Source organism: Myotis yumanensis, unplaced genomic scaffold, assembly GCF_028538775.1.
Source record: "Myotis yumanensis isolate MYYU_CA2020_CCGP unplaced genomic scaffold, mMyoYum1.0.hap1 SCAF_16, whole genome shotgun sequence".
Lineage (NCBI taxonomy): Eukaryota > Metazoa > Chordata > Mammalia > Chiroptera > Vespertilionidae > Myotis > Myotis yumanensis.
Window position 1 is genome coordinate 16994658 of NW_027223767.1, and position 22004 is coordinate 17016661.

Consider the following 22004-nt stretch of genomic DNA (forward strand, 5'->3'; position numbering starts at 1 on the left):
AGAACCAAATCAATGACCACCGGGACTTAAAAAGCTACTTTGAAACATGCCTTTAATTTATTTCTCATAAAGTTTTTGGTAATTCTGTGTCAACTTCTTTAGGAATCTTTCTTTTCTGGCTCAATGCTCACTTTTTTTTTGGCTCAATGCTCAAGAAAAAGTAACTGTTAGTAATTTTCAAGTCTTCGTCATGCCTGAAAATGTCTTGGGGCATGCTACATGCACTAGCCAGATTGTATGAGTTTATGTAGACACAGTCAGCCCAATGTACTGGCAGCAGAGGCTCTCCACTGGACTGTGTTACTCAAGAGGGGGTCTTATTAGGGCAGACTAGCCAGAACACGAAGATGGCTACATTCCTTTGGAGATATGGTTCTGAACCAAATCTGATTTGATTTCCTGCTCAACCATCCAGAAAGTCAAATGTGATCAAGTACTGGAAACACTGTGTGTACTAGTGATGCCAGGCTGTTTGCTAGGGGTGCAACAAGAGGAATCCATCACTGCAGAGCAGCTTAATCTGTCATGTTTTTCTGAATATGTTATGTCAGTTTATTCACGTATCCACTTTTAAAATAGGATGTGGTAGGTACTGACATCCCATTACAGGGGTAAAGGAAAGATAGCTTAAGCAACTTGATTAAGGTTCCTCAGCTGCCAGGAGAAAACCAGGCCTGGGACCCAGGTTTTCTGATTTTAAGGTCAAGTTCAGTGTTTTCCCAGAACAATAGGGTGCTTCCTGTTAATTTTGGCCTTCCCCAAAATTTTGCTCCTTTGGAATTCACGTAAACAGTCACTCCAGTGTGCCTCAGAAACAAACAAGCATACAAACAAAATACATAACAGAAATATAAAATGTGAAAACTTCAAAACATTTATTCAACCAATTCCTATGTGCTTTCTTTAAAAGATTATAACGTAGAGATAGTGAAAGCAAAACAGTGAAACCTAAATTTACATATTAAAATGACTGTCCTACCCTAACTAAAAGCCCCCGTAGCTTTTGATTTTCTACCCACGTCACTGTACATTTGAACACTTCAGTGTGGAGAGGCTGAAAACGAGCATAAGTACAAACAGATGGTAGCCGTATTGTGTAGCTACTTTGGTTTTAAGAGCAGTAACTATGGTGAATTATTAACACTTGCTTATATTTCGTTTGGGCTTCTGACGATTTGGGGTTAGTTGTGTCCTTTGCCCTAGTCTTTCTGGAAGAGCTGCTGCAGTTACTTACTCATGGCTGGCACAGATGACTCGTATTTGGAGACTTGTTTCATGGAATTTTAACAGGTCAGCACTTTGAAGCCCATTTAACATTCATCAGTAAAGTTTCCCTTACATACAAAATGAGTAACTTTTTTTGATAGTTAATAAATTCCTGTAAATCTGTCCCATTCTTACCTTGTTTATTGTTAGAGTCTGTCTTCTGTGGAAAGCTTTATTAGCGAAAAGGAGAGCATTTCCTTAGAGCCAGAGCAAGCGGCTTTTCATACTCTTATACCCAGTTAACTTCCGAAAGATTTTAACTCCCTGTTTCCCAAAGCACACTAAATTTTAGAGCCCCCCATAAACCACTTAAAGAAATTATTCTAGCCCTAGCCGGTTTGGCTCAGTGTATAGAGTGTCAGCCTGCAGGCTGAAGGGTCCTTGGTTCGATTCCAGTCAAGGGCATGTACTCAGTTGCAGGCTTAATTCCTGGCCCTGGTGGGGGCACGTGCAGAAGGCAACCAGTCGATGTCTCCCTCTCATATCGATGTTTCTGTCTCTCTGTATTTCCCTCTCCCTTTCACTTTCTCTACAAATCAGTGAAAAAATATCCTCCAGTTCAGATTAAAAAAAAAGAATTAGTCTAGTTTTTTGAAAGTTCAGAGAACTAATAGTATGCAAAGTGGAACCCTTTCTAGTTGTCACAATCTCACTACTGGGTTGAATATTTAATGTTTGAAGTACTTAAAAGAATAAGCCTAATAACTTCCAGCACTACAAATGTTTTTGTGTGTGGGTGGTGGTGGTGGTGTCTGATTTATTGGTAAAATAATGTAGTTTAAAGCAAAGGGAGAGTAAACTTTTTATAGTCATGGCTGTCCAACAGATCAATGCCAGAAATTTTGTGGGAGTCAAATTTCAGGTGGGATTGTTTTCAAAAATAGTATGATTGAGAGATAAAGAGGATCTTTTTTCCAATACTATCTTAAAGGTGTCTCATATATAATGTGGTAGTCCAGCAGTCATGTAACCAAACTATTCTACTTTAATTTTCTTCTTCCCCTAGGGCCATATTGCTGCCACCATCCTGAACAACTTTCTAGGTGGAAATAAATGATAACCAGGACAAGATAGGGATAAGGTAGATAAGTTTGTCAGCTGCTATCAAAGATTCCACATTGCTCATGTATGTGATTCCTTACAGATATAGTACAGGATGTTGTTCATAGTGGGTTTACAGTTTTCCTTTTTAAATTTTTTTTTTAAAAAATGATTTTAGAGAGAGAGGAAGTGAGAGGGAGAAACACATCCATTGGCTGCCTCCCGCATGCCCCCCACTGGGGGTTGAGCCTGACACCCAGGCATGGGCCCTGGCCGGGAATCGAACTGGCGACCTCTTGGTGCATGGGGTGATGCTCAACGGACTGTGCCTACTGGCCAGGGCTATAGTTTTCTTTTTAATGAGATCTCTATTTTGCCAGGGATAGGTGGGCGTTGTGTGTATATGTATATATTATGTAAATATGTATGTATCAGGTTAAAATTGGCTTCCTTGAAGCTTCTACTCATTTGTTTTTTTTAATGTCTCCTCTCTGGAACCATGACGAGTAACAAGTCTTTTCAGACACTTTAAAATCTTTTTTTCCAGATTAAATGAAGACTGTTTCTTCAGACTGTTTCTGCAGTTTAGCGTTCAAGGTTCCGTATTAGCCGGTCTCAGTCCACCTCGAATCCTATCTCCCCACATCCTCCTCTGTTGGACCTAATTTTCAAAGAAACCGCTCTTGGTCTCATGGTGCTGAAAGGACAGAACAGGACTGATAGCTGTGCCCTTAACCCCTCTTCCAAGAAAAAGCCACAGAATGTATCAGTTACTCAGCCTGCCCTTATCTCGGCCAATGGGAAAGTGGGGAAAACTAGCCCAAGGCCAAGAGTATGCTAGCCACCCCCCTGTCTTTGTGTAACCAGACCCTAGCTGCACGCTGCCCTTGCGTCACTAGCCCCCGGCCCTCACTCAACCAACCGGTATCAGAGTGTACCCCCACCCCCCAACCCCAAGCCCTATAAATTCTTTGTTCTCTTGGAACTCGGGGCTCTCTCTTGCATCCAGTAATGGAGGCAGGAGGGGGACCAAGTCCCAGGCTTGAATAAAAGACCCTTTGCTTTTGCATCGGAAAAGGCTCCCTGGTCGTGGATTACTGGGGACCCCGGAACTCTGGGCATAACAGTGCCCTAGTCCTAGGCTTTTACTAACACCCTTCCCTCCACCTCTGTGCTCTCTACACCTCCTCCTTCACCCCTTCCAGACCTCGAATGGTTGGAACGCATGGTAACCCCAAAACATGGTCTTGGAACCCAGACAGAGGGAGAGTCACTAGCCCGGGCCTATGGTGAGCACTCAGTAGCTGGCAGCTTGCTATACATAAGGGCTAACATTTAGAGAGCATTTTCTTCTTTATTATTTTGAGGGCAATGAAGTAAATATTGTTTTTCTGATCACTAAGCGGGGAAATGCAGGTCTAAAGGGGGTAAGTAACTTGCCCGAGGTCACAGGTCCGGAAGCAGCCGCCTGGAGTGGGAGGTCAGCGGTAGGGTCACGGCTCCATCCCGCTCCTTCTGGCCGGGCCTGCGAGGCGCGTGCTCCGCTCTCCGAGCTCCTGCAGCCCTGGCCCTGCCCTGGCGGCCGCTGCCCACCTGCAGGGCTGTCTCCTGGACCCAGGCCTCAGCTCTCGCACCAGCCCGGCGGCCTCCTGTGGCCGGTTCCCTGATGGCTGTGCCTGGGAAACGCAGCCCGACCAAGGAGACCCTGGACCCGCTTCCTAAGGCCGGCGGCCTTCGACTCATTCTCTTCCAGGCACACGCGGTTGCCACCAGCATCTTACGGACTGACGCCCGGAACCTAATAAATGACCCCGGGGGTGGGCAGGGGGCAGGGCGACCAGCCCTCGCACAGATTCTGACAAATCTGGGGCAGAAACTGGCTGGGCAGATCTGCCATCGTCTCACCCGTGACTAGAACACAGTCTTTCTTCTCTGGGCAGAACTTTAAAGCGGTAGCGCCATCCCTGCACCTCGTACATGACAGTGTGAGGACACAAGGGAGGCGTGTCAACGTCATGGTTCCTGGGAGAGAGGGTATTTGTCCTCCTCAGCAGAAGGCCCCGCGCCATTGTGCGCTGTCGCCCAAGGTGGTGGCCTCTGCGCCTGCGCAGGGCAGGGGGAAGGGGCAGATGGGAGGGCAGTGCGGTCTGAGGTGCGCCTGCGCAGACTTGAGACACGCCTGGCAGCGGGGGGTCTGAGGTGCGCCTGCGCAGGTTCCAGCACGCCTGCGCCTGCGCAGGGCTCGACTTCCCGCGATTTTTAGTAGGTCTGAAGTCGTGGACTGGGCAGTCTCCGCGGCGGCCGTTGACTGAGGCGACCGTTGACCGAGGCGGCGAAACCTGTGGGTAAAAGTTGCGTATGGTGCTGGTTGGAGAGCCAAGAAGGGAAAGACCGTATTGTCGCTAGTTGCCAAACTACCCCATTCCCAGCGTGAGGAGAGGATGTTGGAAGAGAGCATGAGCCCTGACTGGAACCCCTCTCCCACGAGGGGTCAAACTAGGCCTCCTGGCCTCCCCCTGAGGCAGTGGGCTTTGGGGGTGCGGTGTGTGTGTGGGTGCGCGCTCGGGTTGTAGATCGAGCAAACCTTTTGCTTGTCCTCGTCGCCGGCCACATTAATGCCAGTTGGAAGCTGGGGTGGGGGCAACTCAGAGCCCTGGCCCAGGGTCCGTGGTCCTGGGGGCGGACGTTGCACGTTTATTCTGTTTGCGTGAAACTCGGAACCATCATAGCCCTTGTCCCACCACCCTCCGGGTTCGGGTGCGCGTGGCGTTGGCATTTTTGGGCTGAGAAAAAGCCTCATAACCGCCGATTGGGTTCCTAGAATGGCATCAGGAATATGTTCTAAGGGGCTTCACGCCCAAGTTAGGAAACAAAGCGGAGGCCGTCCCCGTCCTTACGGTCCCCAGGTTTTATGTCTGTGTTTGGAATTAACATTTACCTCAGTCCGATTCGCCATGACTTAGTTGCGTTCCTGTCTGCCTGCCTCACTGGGTCATGAAAGTTCGGGAAGAGTTTGTTGAATTTGGTTGGGGATGAACTATATTAGGAGGCTACATATAGAAAAAAATTATAGCGGAAATTCTGTTGTAAAAGCAAGCAAGCAAGCAAGCAGAGAAATGTGTTTGTCTTGTTGAAATTCTGGAAACGCTGAGTGGAAACATCGTTTCGGTTGTTCTGGGTATTAAGTGAGGCCACAGTCTTTTTTAAAAAAATTTTTTATTTATTTTTTTCATTGATTAAGTTATTACATATGAGTCCTTATCCCCACATTCCCCCCCCCCCCCCACTCATGCCCGCCCCCCCTGGTGTCCGTGTCCACTGGTGAGGCCTATATGCTGGCATACAGGTCCTTTGGTTGATCTCCCCCTCCCCCCCACCCTCCCCCACCTTCCCTCTGAGGTTTGACGCAGTCTTTGTGGTTCCGTAGCCCAGAGGTCTCAGGCTCAGGACGGGGAGGGGACCGCCATGGTGTGCTGTGCAGAGACCCGTCCCTTCCCCACGGCCAGGGCTGTGGCCGGTGCTGCCTCCCGGCCTTCCAGGCACAGAGCTGGCCAGTGTCGTCGCCCGTCTGTTCTGTCAGACCTGGTTCGGAATTATCCTCTCTGTGGGTCATGGGTTCTAAAGTTAATTACAGAGGCTGTTGTGAAATGGCCACACGAGGAGGCGAGGTTATAGTCACCCTGGTCCTCGCTGATTTGGAAGAGAGCCGAGAAAACGGTTCACGTTGTTCATTCTCAGTCAGAGATGAAAGACTCCACAAAGCTTTAACAGGATCAGGTTTGAAACCATAGTTTTTAAACCTTGATTTCAGTAATTACTAGGCTAAGAATTTGATTTTGTTGTTGACACAGTATGAGTTACAAGTCTCTTGCTTTGAAGGTTTAGTCCAATAACTTCATGTGCTAAAGACAAAGGTATAGACTTGGATATTGACAGAAATGAAGAGAAACCTAAATGAAAATTCAACCCGAAGTACAGCAGGTAGGAACAACTTTCATTTTAAAATTTTCTATATTTTGTATACACTATGTAAAGCTTGTGTAATTTATAGATGGAGCATTTTGGAGTAATTTTTAAAAAAATGAACATGTAGTCTAGCTTCTTTACTATTTAGGTCCAAGGAAATAAAATAATTTAAGGTAAAACATTTAGTGGCAGAAGTGGTAGTAAAATCATACTTCCGTGGGTTTATGAGTGGTCTTCCTACAAACCCTATGTGTTTGAGTTCTGTTTTTATTTGTATTTATGACTTATTTAAAGTACTTCCAGAAGCACTGTTGTCTCCCTAAAAGCTTTCCTTATTATTCCTGCTTCCCGATTTATTAGTTAGAAGACAAGAATGAAGAGAACCAGGGAAATGATGATAATGGACAATGAAGATAATAATAGCTATTATTTATTGTGAATGTACTGTATTGCTAGACATTCAGTTATGTGTAGTAAAATATTTAATTCTTACACCAGTCCTTTGAGATGGGCATTATCATCCTTGTTTTCCAGGTGAGAAACTAAGGCACAAAGAGGTTGTTAAAAAGTGACTTAGGAAGTGGCAGAACCAGGATTTGAACCTTGAAATCTGGCTCTAGAGTTCATACTCTTAATCATTGTATTATCCTGCCTCTCAGTATGTCCTGTTGGCACAATGAGTTTAAGAAAATTGCCCAAGTTTATACTTTGAAGTTGTATGTAATTCCACCCTACTTTGAAGTCATAATTCAAACTCAGGAAGTTTGATGCCAGAGCCCATATCATTTCATCAGTTATCACAGAGTCTAACTGTTTATTTCTTTTCTTTTTTTTTAAAATATATTTTATTGATTTTTTACAGAGAGGAAGGGAGAGAGATAGAGAGTTAGAAACATCGATGAGAGAGAAACATAGATCAGCTGCCTCCTGCACATCTCCTACTGGGGATGTGCCCGCAACCCAGGTACATGCCCCTGACCGGAATCGAACCCGGGACCCTTGAGTCCGCAGGCCGACGCTCTATCCACTGAGCCAAACCGGTTTCGGCAACTGTTTATTTCTTAATAAACTCTCCTGTAGTACAAGTTTTGATGGACCAGCTAGAGCAGCGGTTCTCAACCTGTGGGTCGCGACCCTTTGGGGGTCGAACGACCCTTTCACAGGGGTCGCCTAAGACCATCAGAAAACACATATATAATTACATATTGTTTTTGTGATTAATCACTGTGCTTTAATTATGTTCAATTTGTAACAATGAAAATACATCCTGCATATCAGAATTTACATTACGATTCATAACAGTAGCAAAATTACAGTTATGAAGTAGCAACGAAAATAATTTTATGGTTGGGGGTCACCACAACATGAGGAACTGTATTAAAGGGTCGCGGCATTAGGAAGGATGGAGAACCACTGAGCTAGAGTATGGTACAGAAGCAAGATGTGTAAATTGAGACTGAGGAAGCTTGGGTTCTATCTAGGTTCTCCCCTGTGGCAATGTGCAAGCTTTTAAGACCTGTTTTCCTCTGAGATCCTTTCTAGTTTTACTGTTTATAAATTCTGACTTTTGGCTTGACTTGAGATCCCAGGTCTTTTATCTGGAGGGTGTGGGGGTAGTGTTTGTTCTCATTTGGATTGGATATTATCACTCTAATGCATTGTCAACATGATCCACAGAAAATATGCATTCCATATACCTGGAGTGCTTGTTAAAATTTCAGAGTTTCTATTGAAATAAAACCTATGAGAGTAGGGTCTAGGAACTGGCATGTTAAGCATAATTCCAGTGAAATCTTAGTCAAACTAAAGTGTGAGAACCATGGCACTAAAGGGTATGCGGCCATAGTCCAAAGAGTGGTTAGGGTTTTTGAAAACATGGGTCAATGTCTGGTTCTCCTTTACCCCTTTTGTACTTGAAGGGTCCCCTCTAGTTGATATGGTAATAGGCAATCATAGGTGCGAAATAAGGGAATAAAAAAGTAGATTTGGAAAGGGTTGGGGTGGGGAGGGGGGTGGCGGGAGGAGATGGGAATTACTTCCAAACAAGAGGAAATAAGGCAGTGTTAACCTACAACAGTGGTCGGCAAACTGCGGCTCGCAAGCCACATGCGGCTCTTTGGCCTCTTTAGTGTGGCTTTTTCACAAAATACCGACATCTGTGCATGGGTCACGAAGTTCCAATCTCACTGTATGTGCGCGCCCGCACGTGGTGTTTTGTGGAAGATCCACACTCAAGGGGCCAAAGAGCCGCATGTGGCTTGCGAGCCGCAGTTTGCTGGCCACTGACCTAGAACAAGAAAGGAGTTTTTACAAAATAGAAACAGACTCCTAGATTCAGAGAACAGACTGATGGTTGACAGAGGAAAGGGAGTTTGGGGGAACCAGGTAAAAAGGTGAAGGGATTAAAAAGTACCAATTGGTAGTTACAAAACAGTCACAGGGATGGAAAGTACAGTATAGAGAATCTAGTCAATAATATTTTAATTACTATGTATGGTGCCAGGTGGGTACTTGAAATATCAGGAGGATTACTGGATAAAATATATGATTGTCTAATCACTATGCTGCACACTGACACCTGAAACTAGTAGAGTTGAATGTAAGCTGCAATTGAAAATAAAATGATAAAAAAGGAGATTTTAGAGAGACAAATGAGGCTATTTAGGATCTTAAAAAGAATGTACGAATCAATCAAAGCTATAAAATATGTTTATAATAAATATACAATTAACATATAGCAGTAGACAAATTATTCTATAACTAGATCTATTTTCCTAATATATACTAATTTCTTGGAACATTCCATTTAGGCTGCTTGCCTGTACCTTTGTTCAATCAGAAAAAGAGGACTAGACAGCCATTAACTTCCAATCCACTTAAAAATGATCCAGGTATCAGTACTACTTCTGACAGTTATGATTTCCCTCCTCTACCAACAGGTAAGAAAATAAGTTGCAAACTTTTAAAAAGTAAGAACTAGGATTATAGAAAATTACCATTTCTTTTTTATGTTTTTCTTCTTTCCATTATCCAAATACAGGGATTACTTTTTCTGAGCATTCCAGTACAGTAGTTTGAGTTTCTTTGTCTATTAGGGTGGCTTAGAATTTTAAATGGAGTATCTTAGATCTAGAGCCTTTCTTTTAATGAAGTGGTAACCTATATTGTAAATAATTTTCTTTTCTTTTTCATGATACATATGGATATTGTGGTTTAGACCAGCAGTCGGCAACTGTGGTCCGTGGACCATTGGTGGTCCGTGAGGTCCAAAACTTTGTCGACTGCAGCTTTAGACATTTGGTGCTAGAGAATGAAGAAACTCAAGTTGCCTCAAGTGTGCATGGGAACACAGGAGGGGTAGAAGACCTTAGGAAGGGTAGAAGCCCAGGAATTTCTAGTGTTTAGCCTCAGTCATTTTTTCTCTTATAGCATTTTTATCTTTATTTTGTTGGCTTCCTATAGTTTCAACAAATACATTAACTAAATTGCCTTTGCTAAGAATTAACATAACCTTTTAAGTCTAGTTTTCAGAGCCCATATTGATCTCCATCTGTATCTCTTGTTTCAAATTCTAGACCCTGGGAGGTCTTAAACTTTACTGATTTTTTACTTATCTTCAGAAAGAAGGCACGGACAGAAAGACATTCTGAAATAAACTTTATGCATGTTGGTTATATACTCTTACATTTTTCTTAAAAAATAATAGACTCTTATGCAATTAGAATTTTAAAATCAATCAATCAGTCTCTTTCACAATACTTGTATTGTTAATTTTATCCACTGTTCAACCATAGACTTTAATCTACTTCTAAATTTATATTCTTCCACATTTGAGGAATTTGAAGTACGGATTTCATATTTTCCCATTTTTATTGATAAAATATTCACATGAATATGCATAAATGGGTATTTGGTTATTCTGTGCCATTTAAAAAATTCCAACTCTGCCATTTAAAAAATGTTGGCTCAGCAGGTAGAGAGTTGGCCTGCAGACTGAAGGCTCTCAGGTTCAATTCCTGGTCAAAGACATGTACCTTGGTTGCAGGCTCGATCCCCAGCCCCAATCAGGGTGTGTGTGGGAGGCAACCAATAGATGTGTCTCTCTCACATCGATGTTTCTGTCTCTCCCCCTCCCTTCCATTCTCTCTAAAAATCAATAAAAAAATATCCTCGTGTGAGGATTAACAAAAATAAAAAATAAAAAAATTCTCCACCAGTTAAAATATTTTTATAAGTAGCATAATGTTGACCTTATATATTAACAAAAATTTGAGCTGCTCCATAGAGAAATTTGTATCCTCCTAAAATACTGAACTCTACAGGCTCTGACCAGGATAACTGTCATATATGAGATTCTTATATTGGGTAAGAGAGAGGACTAGATCAATGTTTTTGAAATTTTGAAAGATAGGTTGGGAAACAATCAATCTCTAAAAAAAAAATAGAAGAGAGTAGAGTAGAATAAGAAATACCAGACTGTATCACACATAGTAAGAATAACAATTGGTGAAATTTTATGTTCTTTCTCCCCCCGCCCAATACCCACACATGCACACCACACATAAGTATGTTTTGAGTTATGATGTATTTCTTGCGGTGGGTTGGAGTAAAAAAGTTTAAGAAACATTGATTACATTCAATTCATGTTACACAGTAGAAGGTACTATACTGAGATTGATTGTGGAAAAGATACAGATAAACCTATTGCCTTTGCATAAAACACAATGGGGAGAAAGACATCTATAAAAATTAGTAAGGCATGCTGTGAGAGATTCCTCAACAAAGTGCTGTTGAACAAGTCCATATCTTTAAGTTCTTTTCTTCAAGCTTTCAACCGTCAAATAAGTATGAAATAATTATTATTTTTAAATGCTACCTATTTTACTTTTCTTTCTGTTTACTTTTGAGATTGGGCCTGGGAAGCAATGAATCCAGAGTTGCCTCCTTTAACAAAAACAATCAACACAGGGTATGTGGAAAACATACATCAATGAATGTGTGTCTGTTACTGATTGATGTTATTCTTCTATGTATATTTTACATTTTTAAATTTGGAAACAAACTATTAATATTTGATAAGATATGTTTCCTCAAAAGGCAAATACCACATTCAGTTTCTCATCCCTTGAGAAGTCAAGATTCTGTGTCTAAGTCTATTCAACCAAACACTGAAAGGAGCAAGAGTGGTTGGAGGTAAGTCTACTTAAGATTTCTTTCTTTTTCTATTCCTTCTCCTCTCCCTTTCTCCCTCTCTTCTTTATGTCTTCCTCCTTTCTTAGACAGAATTACATTTAGGAAATTTCTATGCTTACCAACAACTATAGCAATATTAGTTACATTTTATAAAAGAAGTTGAAAAGACTTTAGGTAAATTTGGCAGTGATTATATTTCCAAAGATTTCTTCATGTTATAATGAAATTTCCACCAATATTGATCACCATGAATTTATGATTTTTCTATAGATTATTAGTGATCTAATTGAAAATAGGCAAAGAGTCAGAAATAGCTGTGTATTAATTTGGGGAACAAAGTATTGGAAAAAGTGCATCAAACATATATATTAGTAATTATTTAATGCTTTTTACTATTATTTATGCTATTTTAATTCTGACAACAACCTTATGAAGTTAATATTACCCTGAATCTTATTAAAGATATATTTTTAAAAAGGGGAAACTTAATAAAGTTGTTAATAAATACATCAAAACAATATTTTCACTTTTAAAAATGAGTTTTGATTTTATTATTATGCTAATTTCCTCAGGACCATTCAGTTACTTTCTTCAGGACTAGGGCTTGAAACTAGGCCTATTAATAGTTTTGAGATGGTTTTTGGAGGCCTAGTTTCAGCTGCAGGTGCTAGGAGAAAGTCTATTGTGATAGGCATTAGACTGAGAATTAGGTAATAGATTATAATCTGGGCAGTCACCCAATATTAGATAATCCAGTTTGAAATAATAGGTAATTTGTCAGACAGTTAGAATAAAACAACAGAAAATCCAGGAACAGAAAACATTTGAAAACTCAACTAGGCAGTTCATAACCCGCTGAAGATATTTTAACTGGTTCTATGTTTAGGTTCAGAATCTAGGCTTTACCTTCACATCCATCTACCCCCAACAACAGCTTGTCTGGGGGGATCTTATTGACCTCTTGGACCCTATCTTTGTCTCTGAAGAGAAGAATCTGAGTGGGACACTGCTCCCTGCCCTGCTCAGGAGCCACTACAACTTAGGCCTCATGGTCTAGTTGGGATATTGAGGATCTGGCTAGGCTGGATTGACTACTGAAGCGGGCTTGTCCAGGCTAGGAGTACCTCCTGAGCAAAAATGTTGGAGGAAGTTGCAGATGTGCTATTACCAGTAAGGAATTGTGAAGCTGAAAGAAACTTTTCTAAACTATGAATAATAAAAGTAATTTCCCCAGCCGAAACCGGTTTGGCTCAGTGGATAGAGCGTCGGCCTGCGGACTGAAAGGTACCAGGTTCGATTCCGGTCAAGGGCATGTACCTGGGTTGCGGGCACATCCCCAGTGGGAGATGTGCAGGAGGCAGCTGATCGATGTTTCTCTCTCATCGATGTTTCTAGCTCTCTATCTCTCTCCCTTCCTCTCTGTAAAAAATCAATAAAATATATTTAAAAAAAAAAAAAAGTAATTTCCCCAGCCATAGAGAGAGAAGACAAAGTTATTTTTGTTCTTTCTCTTGAAAATAAAATTGCTATTATATGAAGAGGTGATCAGTGTACGAAAAATGTCTTATTGAGGTATATCAGGTAATTAATCATAATACTAATAATATTTTTCCTGAATATTGTGATGTTTGTGGTTTTTATCACCTTTTAAAATTTTGAAATTATTTTTTATTTATTTTCTCATTATTTTCATACCAAATTTTGTACTTATTTTTCTTAAGAAGGCTCCCCAAATTATACAAACTTCAGATCTTATACAATTTGTATTTATATCTGGTTACAAATGATTTTCCTAAAAGAGATGAGTTGTATTATTTGCCCTCTTGTGACATTTCCAGGAAAATTATCCTATACAATAAAAGCCTATGCTAAATGTCTGACAGTTCGTTCGACCATTCGACCACTCACTATGACATGCACTGACCACCAGAGGGCAAATGCTCTGACCCGTAGGTTAGCTTGCTGCTGGGGTCTGGCCCATCTGGACTGGGCGAGATGGGCTGGACATGCCCTGGAGCTCTCCCGCCGTCCCTCCCCAGCCAGATGGCTGGCCTCCTCTCCCCATCAGCCAGGCTGAGGTACCCCACTGGTGCACAGATTCGTTGGTCCTCTAGTTCAGAAATAAGAATTAATTATTAATTTTTAAATTAAGAAAATGTAAATGGAAACAAAAGCTAATACTAATTTAAAAAAACTATTCCAGCTACAGAGATGGCAACAAAAATACCAGCTTCAAAACTTGGGATAGAAGTGATTTTAGGCCTCAATGCAAAAGAACAAACCTAGCGGCAAATGATGGAATAAATTCTTCTCCAGGGAGTTTGGGAGTGCAACAACAGAAACAGCTAAGAGTATCTCAGCCTCCTAACTTACCTCACCAAGGAGAATGTGAAGTACTCAGACAAGCACACTCTTCAAAAACACCTGGCTCCACAATGAGAGGTCTAGGAAAAAACAGTACATTACAGGCATTTAAGCCCAATATCCAACAAAATCAATTCAAGAAAAAAACATTAGGTGATATTCCAGAAGAAAACGCTCTCAAGGTAAATTTTAAAGTATGAATTATTTACATTTTTGTATTTACATGTAAAAAATAAAATAAATATTTAGATAAGTACAGTGATAAGAATATTTGAAATCAATCCCATGGCAGGCAGGTCAATTGGAGTGAATGAATGTTAGTTTCTAAAATATTTCTGTAGAGGTTGTGAACGGCTGCTTCTTTTCATAGTTGCTTTTGTGTCCTACTGGGTTCTGAATTTCACTGTTTACTAATCATTGAGATGAGGACAGTTTATCCATTGCTTGCAGAAGTTCTCCAAGCTCTTCATATGTCAGTCAAAGTAACAAGGGTCAGCAACCTTTTCCTATAAAGGGCCAGAGGGTAAATACAATATTGTTTGTTTATGGGCCACATGGTCTCTCTTGCAACTGCTCAGCTGTACCGCTCAACTCTGCCATTGTAGCTTAAAAGCAGCCATAGACAATACATAAATGGATGAGTGTGGCGTGTTCCAATAAAAATTTACAAAAACACAGCAGGTTAGATATGGACTACAAGCTGTAGTTTGCTGACCTTTGCTCTATAATCTGGTTTTATTTTACCTCTAACCTCATGTTTCATATTCCACTAATTCTGCAATGCACTTGCCATTTTCAGATATTCACAATTCTCTAAACATGATATACATGATAATATGACTCTGCTTTGGCTTATGTTCTTCCTATATTTGTACTTCCTTCAGCCTTACTTCCTGTTTCCATTCTTTACTGTTATTGTTCTTTGCAAATGTCTATACTATATAGCAGGTTTGCTGTCTTCCTTCCCTGTCCCCTGGCCCAATGGATTGTTTACCCTCTGTCCTCTGGAAAGCTGAATTGTACTACATAGTGCATCATCTTAGGATCCCTTAGCTGACTTCTGTTAGGGGTCAGCCAGTGGGAGTCACTGGCAGGACATCAAAGGGTGAGGAGAGAGGTTGGGTTTTTCTATGTCCTCCCGGCTTAAATGTAGTGTCACTGGCAGTAGCTGTGTCCCTGCATCATATAGTCCCTTCAAGAGTCTAGCTTTCACAGGTTTGGTAATTTCATTTCCTCCCCTTGTCCTTTCAGCCAACGAGTGGTAAAAGTTTTGTATTGTTGTTAGTTTTTGAGTGCTTAAGTGTCATAGATTTGTTCTGCCCACATGTCTGTGAGCAGTCTTTTCATTTGAGGTAAATTCTTTTTCCCTACTGGAAATCTGACTAAAATAGCATGTCATATAGTGGTTCTCAACCTTAGGTTTCCTTATAAATAAGAATGATACAACATAGTGACCTTCATAAAAGTGGCTCATTATGGCAGTACTCCTCTATAGGAGACATTCATACCTTAGTTAAGAGGGGGAGAGGGAGGAAAGGTAATTATAGTTGGGAAACAATGTCCCATCACGTGTTCTTAGATATGCTTTGCCCTCACAAAGGAAAGTGCCGCCACCATCCTCTAAAAATTAGTATCTTAACACATTGTATTCTTAGTTGATCTTTAAAAATGTCAAACACATTCCATCTCAGGGCCTTTTACACTTTCTATTCCCATAGTCCTTACTCAACAACCTATTTAAAATAATTATCTGTCTCTCTTTAGCTTTTTATCCTGTTTTTCAAATGTATAAGATATATAAATTCCTAACATTCTGTTATATATTTATTGTTTATTTTCTGAATTTCCCACTGGATGTCAAAATCTATGAGGGTATATCTTGTCTGTTTTGTTCACTGTTGTTTCCTCATTAGCTAGTTTGGCACATAGTAGGTACCAATTTGTACTTTTTGAGTGAGCGAATGAATGAATGATTCCCCTCCTAGAGGATGAGAACATTAAGGAAAAGAATTGTGTTCTTTTCAGCTATATTTATCACAGGTTTGGTACACGACATTTAAAAAAATATTCAACAAATGAATGAACCAAAGGATGCCCATAGAAATAATTTTCTTCTTGATTGCTTCCAAATGTATCCTAGTTTCTCCTCCTATAAAGTGCTAATGATGCCTTTAATTTATGGGAGTAACTACTAAAATTTTCAATAGTTCTTTTACATATTTTATACATGTTCCTATTATAAACCCCTAGAATCCTTACAAAGAAAGTGAAAGTGTGATGGAAAATATGACTGTTTTTCTAATACTATCATTTTATGTTTTCAAAAGGATGCCTCACTGTATCAGTTAAAGATTAAGGAAAAAGATCATTCTTTAAGAATTGTATCAGCAGTTATTGAAAGCATGAAGTACTGGCGTGAACATACCCCCAAAACTGTACTTCTTTTTGAAATATTGGGTAGGTATAAAACTTCAAAAATACTTACGTAGTACTATTAGATAATAGTGTTCAATGTCGATAGGAATACCTATGAGATCTTAAAGAAAAAATATCTTGCACAAGGAGATATTAGTTAATTAGGATTTTTTTTTTAGTTCCTGGATCTGTCATTGATTTGTGACTTGATGTATTTGATTATTTATGCAGTATTCTTCTGATTCATAATGTTAAAACTGAAAAGATTATTACAAGTAATCTAACTCAACCCTTGAAGTTTGTGAGGAAATGGGGCAAATAAAATAGACTTGACTGAAATCACAAAGCTAGTCAACAGCAAAAATGGATCTAAGTTCCTTATTCTCAATCTAGTGTTATTTCTACTATACTTGACTAAATCCAGTAGTAATTTTGTGTATAAATTCAATCATATTTTAACTACTCTGAAAGAACTTTTGTAAAGAACCCTTTACTGATATTAACACCCTATAAATAATGTTTCCTAAATTAATATTTAAAAGTGGAAGAGTTTTATAGAGTGTTTCTGGAATTTGATTTTATTAGAATGAAGAGATAAACAAGTAAAAGAGATTCAGAACAGACTTCTTTCAATAGTTTAAGTAAAATAAATATTTAATTTAAATTATGAAATATTCTAAATGTACAGAAAAATATAGAGAATACCCATATTCCCATCTTATACATGTGAAACTCCTGTCCATTTTTCTTCTCTAGAGATAATCACTGTGGTATCTTTCCTGTCCATGCTTTTATAATATTACTATATATATGTGATTTCATAAATTTATGTGGACTTTTAATTGATGTTTGTGCTTTAAAATACACAGCTTGCATTTTCAGCCAGCATTATGTTTTTGGATTTAGCCATTTTCTGTCCTGCCACAATATTGTCTTTATCTTGGAGCTCCAACTGTGGCCTGTTCAGCAGCTTCTGACTCTTTCCTTTTGGCTTTAAGTTGCTTATCAAAGTTGTTTATACCACCCATCCTTATACCACAGTGCCACATTCTTCAATGATTTCTTTTGGTTGCTCTTTTCCAGAGGCTAGCAAATGACCTCCTGCATATAATTTTCTGACTGGTACCAAGTCCATCACCTAAACCCTGTCTGTGGTCTGAAGCTGGGGAATGGGATACACTAATTGGTTTAAGTCCATCTCAGCTCACTCCTGCATTTGGGGTTGGGGACAAATTCATTTCAAATTATATGGCTAAGAATAGCACAGGAGAGGTTTTCTAAAGGAAAATCTAGGTATTAATAGGGGAAATGGAGGCTGACCTCAAAATAACAAATGTTCATTATCAGTTTTCAGCAGGTGGCTGTTAAAGGAATAAATGCTCTCATTTGATACTTTCTTGAGATAAACATAATTATTTGCATTTTATAGATGAGACAGATTTGAAAGAGTTTAAAACGAATTTCTCAATTTATTATGTGGAAGAACTGGGACTCAAATGCATGCCTTTTGATTTTAATTCAATGTTTGTTTTTTTCATTAAACCACAATGCTTATTAGTTGTATGTGTGTATTTCATTATTATTATGTAATAGTCTGATCTGGGTATTTAACCATTCTATAGAATACATTCTAAGAGATAGATTCAGATGGCCAGCTATTGTCAGTTGCATGAACTTTGGCATATGACCTGTTCCTTAGTTGGAGAAGGCCAGAAATTTTCTTTCCCTTAGTATAAAACAGTTTCAGAAATATCTTTTCCTCTTTAAATGTCTTCTTTCTTATTGTATAAATAAAACTATGAGAGAGTTGGTATGGGAATAGTTATTTAAATATCAACTTCTCTTTATTAAATTTTATTTGCATTTGCCATTAATGATTCCCCCTACCCTTTTTTAATGTTACTTAGGTGTTCTCGATTCAGCTGTTACACCTGGACCATATTATTCAAAGACTTTTCTTATGAGAGATGGGAAAAATACTTTACCTTGTGTATTTTATGAAATAGTGAGTATTTGTCTAAGTGTTCTTTGCAAAGCCTATGCCAACAAAACATACAAATGTAGACTGTAATTGCATTGTAGTAGAAATGATGTTAACACTTTAGTTGTACTTTCAACATTTTGTTTGGTTTTAGTTATGATTTTACAATTATTTGTTTAACTAATATGGAGAGCCTACTATGTGCCTGGCCCTGTGCTAGATGCAACAGATACAAATTGGAATATGAATGGTAAATGGCTCTTTCAAAGGGATGGTAATCTCAGTAAAAGACGGTTATATAAATGTTACATTGTGGTATGATAAATGGTATGCTAGAGATATGTGCAGGGTGCTATAAAAGTGGATAGGAAGATCAGGAAATGATTAAAAGAATGTAGTAACCTTATTTTAGATATTTAAGGACTAAATAACCAAAGTGTGTTTGGGAAAAGAGAGGTAGGGAGGAAAGCACGCTAAATTGAGAGAGCAGCATATTCAAAGGCAAGAAGCTGAGAGAGAGCCTGGATTGTATAGGAAACTGCAAGTAGTTTATAGTTATCAGAGTGTAGAGTTAGTAAGTGATGGGGGTTAAGATAGTAGTCCTGAGGTTGGGGGAAGGCAAAGAGTGGGCTGGGATATAAGGAAGAGGCTTGGTGATGAAGAATGGGGTGACAAAGGAAGTCTGGAGGCCTTATATGACTTACATACTTTGTGAGTTTGGCATTAATTCTGAAATTGACTGTAGTTCTGAAATCAGACATGGATTCTAGTTTTTATTCCACTGTTTACTAGCTTTATGACCTTGAGTAAGCTACTTAAACTTTCTGAGCTTCAGTTGTTTTATCTGTAAAGTGAGGAGACTAGTTTTCACTTTGAAAAGGTGTTTTGGAGCTTAGGTAATAACACATGAATATATAGCATTTCTGACACATAGTAGATGATTAAGAAAAAGTAATTGTCAGGTTATTAATTTCTAAATTATCTTGAGTGTTTATTATTTTCTAGTCTTAAGACTTTTTAAAACAAAAGTCTTTATACAACAAAGTGTACAACTCATAACTGTACAATTCTGTGACGTATCTCAAAGTGAACATTACCAGGTTAAGAAATAGAACATTGTTATTACTCCATGCATCCTTGTGCTTCCTCCCCTTCACTACCTCCTGTCTCCTAACTTTTAATGTCATAAATTAATTCTGCCTCTATTAAAGCGTTATATAAATAAATAAATATAAATATCACCTGGTATGTTTTCTTTTATGTCTTATTTCTTTTACTGAACACAATGTAAGATTCATCTTTATTTTTGTATGTAGCTATAGTTCATTTAGTTATATTTATATGTAGAATGTTCTGTTGTTTGAATATACCACGGTTTAGTTTTCCATCCTACTATTGATTGGCATCTGGATTATTTCCAGATTTCTTGCTATTGTGAGTAATGCTCTGAACATTTTTGTATATGTCTCTTGTGCATATGCATGCATTTCTGTTGGGTATACACCTAGGAGTAAAATTGTTGCATCATAGTGCATGTCTATGGTCTAATACAGTAGTTACTGCCAAAGAAATTTCCAAAGGGTTGTGCCAATTTACACACTTACAATCAGTATAGGTGAGTGTAGTTTCTTTCATTCTTTTCAACACTTAGTATGTCAGTCTTCTTTATTTTAGCTGTTCTAGTGAGTGTTTAGTGCTATCTCATTTCTCTACAGTTCCCAGTGACTAATGAAGTTGAGCATCTTATATACTTACTGGCCATTTAGATACCTTCTTTTGTAAAGCCTATTCAGGACTCATGTTCTTTCTTTCTTTTTTCTTTTATTTTCTTTTTCTTTTCTTTTCCTTCTTTTTTCTCCTCTTCCCTTCCCTCTTCCCTTCCCCCTTCCCTTCCCTTCCTTTCGTTGTTGTTAATCTTCACCCAAGGATATTTTTCCATTGATATTTAGGGAGAGTTGGTGAGAGAGGGAAAGACATATGCATCAGTGTGAGAGAAACACATCGATTGGTTGCCTCCTGCATGCGCCCTGACCAGTGCCTGAGCCAGGGAGGAGCCTGCCCTTGACTAGAATCAAACTGAGGGACCCTTTGGTCCGTAGGCTGGTGCTCTATTGAGCCAAATCGGCTAAGGTTCATGGACTTTTTTTCTATTGAATTATTTGTATTTTTGTTATTGATTTATAGGAGATTTTAAAAAATACTATTCTTGGTACAAGTTCTTTGTCCATTATGTATATTGCAAATATTTTCTTATACTTCATGGTTTGCTTTTTAACTTTTAATGGTGGCTTTTGAGGAACAGAAATTCTTCACTTTAATATAGCTCTTTTAGCAGTAATCAACATCTTTCCTTATAGTTAATGCTTTTTATGACAATTTAGTGAAAGCAATCCCAGAATAGTTTAAATATACTCATGATCAAGAGGCTCTGATGCTGGATGATCTTTTTTCTGGTTTGTTAGTCCCATTAAGACATAGCCCTTTTGGTTCCCAATCCTAAGTCTGGGATGGATGGGGGTGGTTACCAGAATCTCTTTTTCTTATGAGCCTCTGATTCTGTTTTTCCCCCATGAGCCTGTCAAAAGCTCTGCTCAGTTTCTTAGACTCTCACTGCCTTGACTATGATTGACAGATACCTCAAGGGGAAAGCATCCCCAAATATCAGGCCCCATTCTGGACTCCTCTCCTTTCCCAGATGGAGTCTGTAATTCCTCATTGCCTTAGTATCTCTCTGAAATCTACGAGGAGGTTTTTAAGTATTTCACCCAGCTATTCCAGTTGTTCTTGGAGAGTTGGTATGAACTACCTTTCTGCCATCTGTTGAAAGTAGAACTCTGGCAGTCTTTTAGAAGTGAGTAATTCATGTGCCATTACATTGAGAATCAGTCAGTCTTTTAAGGAGCAGCAGTTTGCTAGCTTGTAAGAAGCCCTACCCAAGTAAAGGTCTTTGCTCTGTGACAGGGCACTCATAATTCCAGCTGTCATGGTCTTGTCAGCAGTGGGGCCCGAAATCAGGTAAGAGAGTATAGCATATTTAGTTTGTCATATAGTTTCAAACAGTTGAAATTTAGATGAAGTAATAAATGACTACTGATATTTATCTTTTTAAAAACAGGATCGTGAACTTCCAAGACTGATTAGAGGCCGAGTTCATAGGTGTGTTGGAAACTATGACCAGAAAAATAATATTTTCAAATGTGTTTCTGTCAGACCAGCATCTGTTTCTGAACAAAAAACTTTTCAAGCATTTGTCAAAATTGTAGATACTGAGATGAGATATTATACCAATGTAATGAATGAAATTTAAATAGTGAAGTTTAAATACTATAACTTAAAGCACTTTTCTGTTATTGTTTAAATTAGCATCTGCACAGTTTTATAGCTATTGCTTTTCTGTATTTCAGTTGTTGAACTAAAATATTTAAATGCTTTCAAATGTGTAAAGAGTTTTTGAAAAAATAATGTTACTGTCTTTCATAAAAAGAGCACATTTGCTAAAATTCAATAACCATTTCAGATAAAAATGTTCAGTGTAGTGGAAATAGATACTTACTTAACATAAGATAATAATACATTTGAATTAGCCCCAAATTCAACATCAAACTTAATGGGGAAATATAGAGACATTCCCACTAATGTCAGGAACAAGATGACAAGGGTGCCCACTATTAGTACTGTTATTAAGCACTGTACTGGAGCTGCTAGTTTATGCAGTTTATTTAATTACTTCACTTATTTAGTGAGCACATACTCTGTGCCAAGCAGTGTTTCAAGTGCT

General features: G+C 39.0%; 1 protein-coding gene across 1 annotated transcript; it reads left to right on the forward strand.

Moving 5' to 3' along the window:
- Positions 1–6245: 6245 nt before the first annotated feature.
- On the forward strand, positions 6246–21533 carry LOC138994152 (spermatogenesis-associated protein 22-like). The gene is made up of 8 exons (XM_070393848.1): positions 6246–6288; positions 9084–9212; positions 11182–11242; positions 11371–11466; positions 13670–14012; positions 16158–16287; positions 18153–18250; positions 21342–21533. The coding sequence occupies exons 1-8, from the start codon at positions 6246–6248 to the stop codon at positions 21531–21533; spliced, it is 1092 nt and encodes a 363-aa protein (XP_070249949.1).
- The last annotated feature ends 471 nt before the right edge of the window (positions 21534–22004 follow it).

What these genes read in the sequence shown, in the direction of transcription:
- LOC138994152 (XM_070393848.1), top strand. Translation starts at nt 6,246, where the DNA reads ATGAAGAGAAACCTAAATGAAAATTCAACCCGAAGTACAGCAG. An exon ending in AGGAGCAAGAGTGGTTGGAG is followed by an intron (nt 11,467 to 13,669) that starts GTAAGTCTACTT and finishes AAACTATTCCAG; the next exon opens with CTACAGAGATGGCAACAAAA. An exon ending in CAGAAGAAAACGCTCTCAAG is followed by an intron (nt 14,013 to 16,157) that starts GTAAATTTTAAA and finishes TGTTTTCAAAAG; the next exon opens with GATGCCTCACTGTATCAGTT.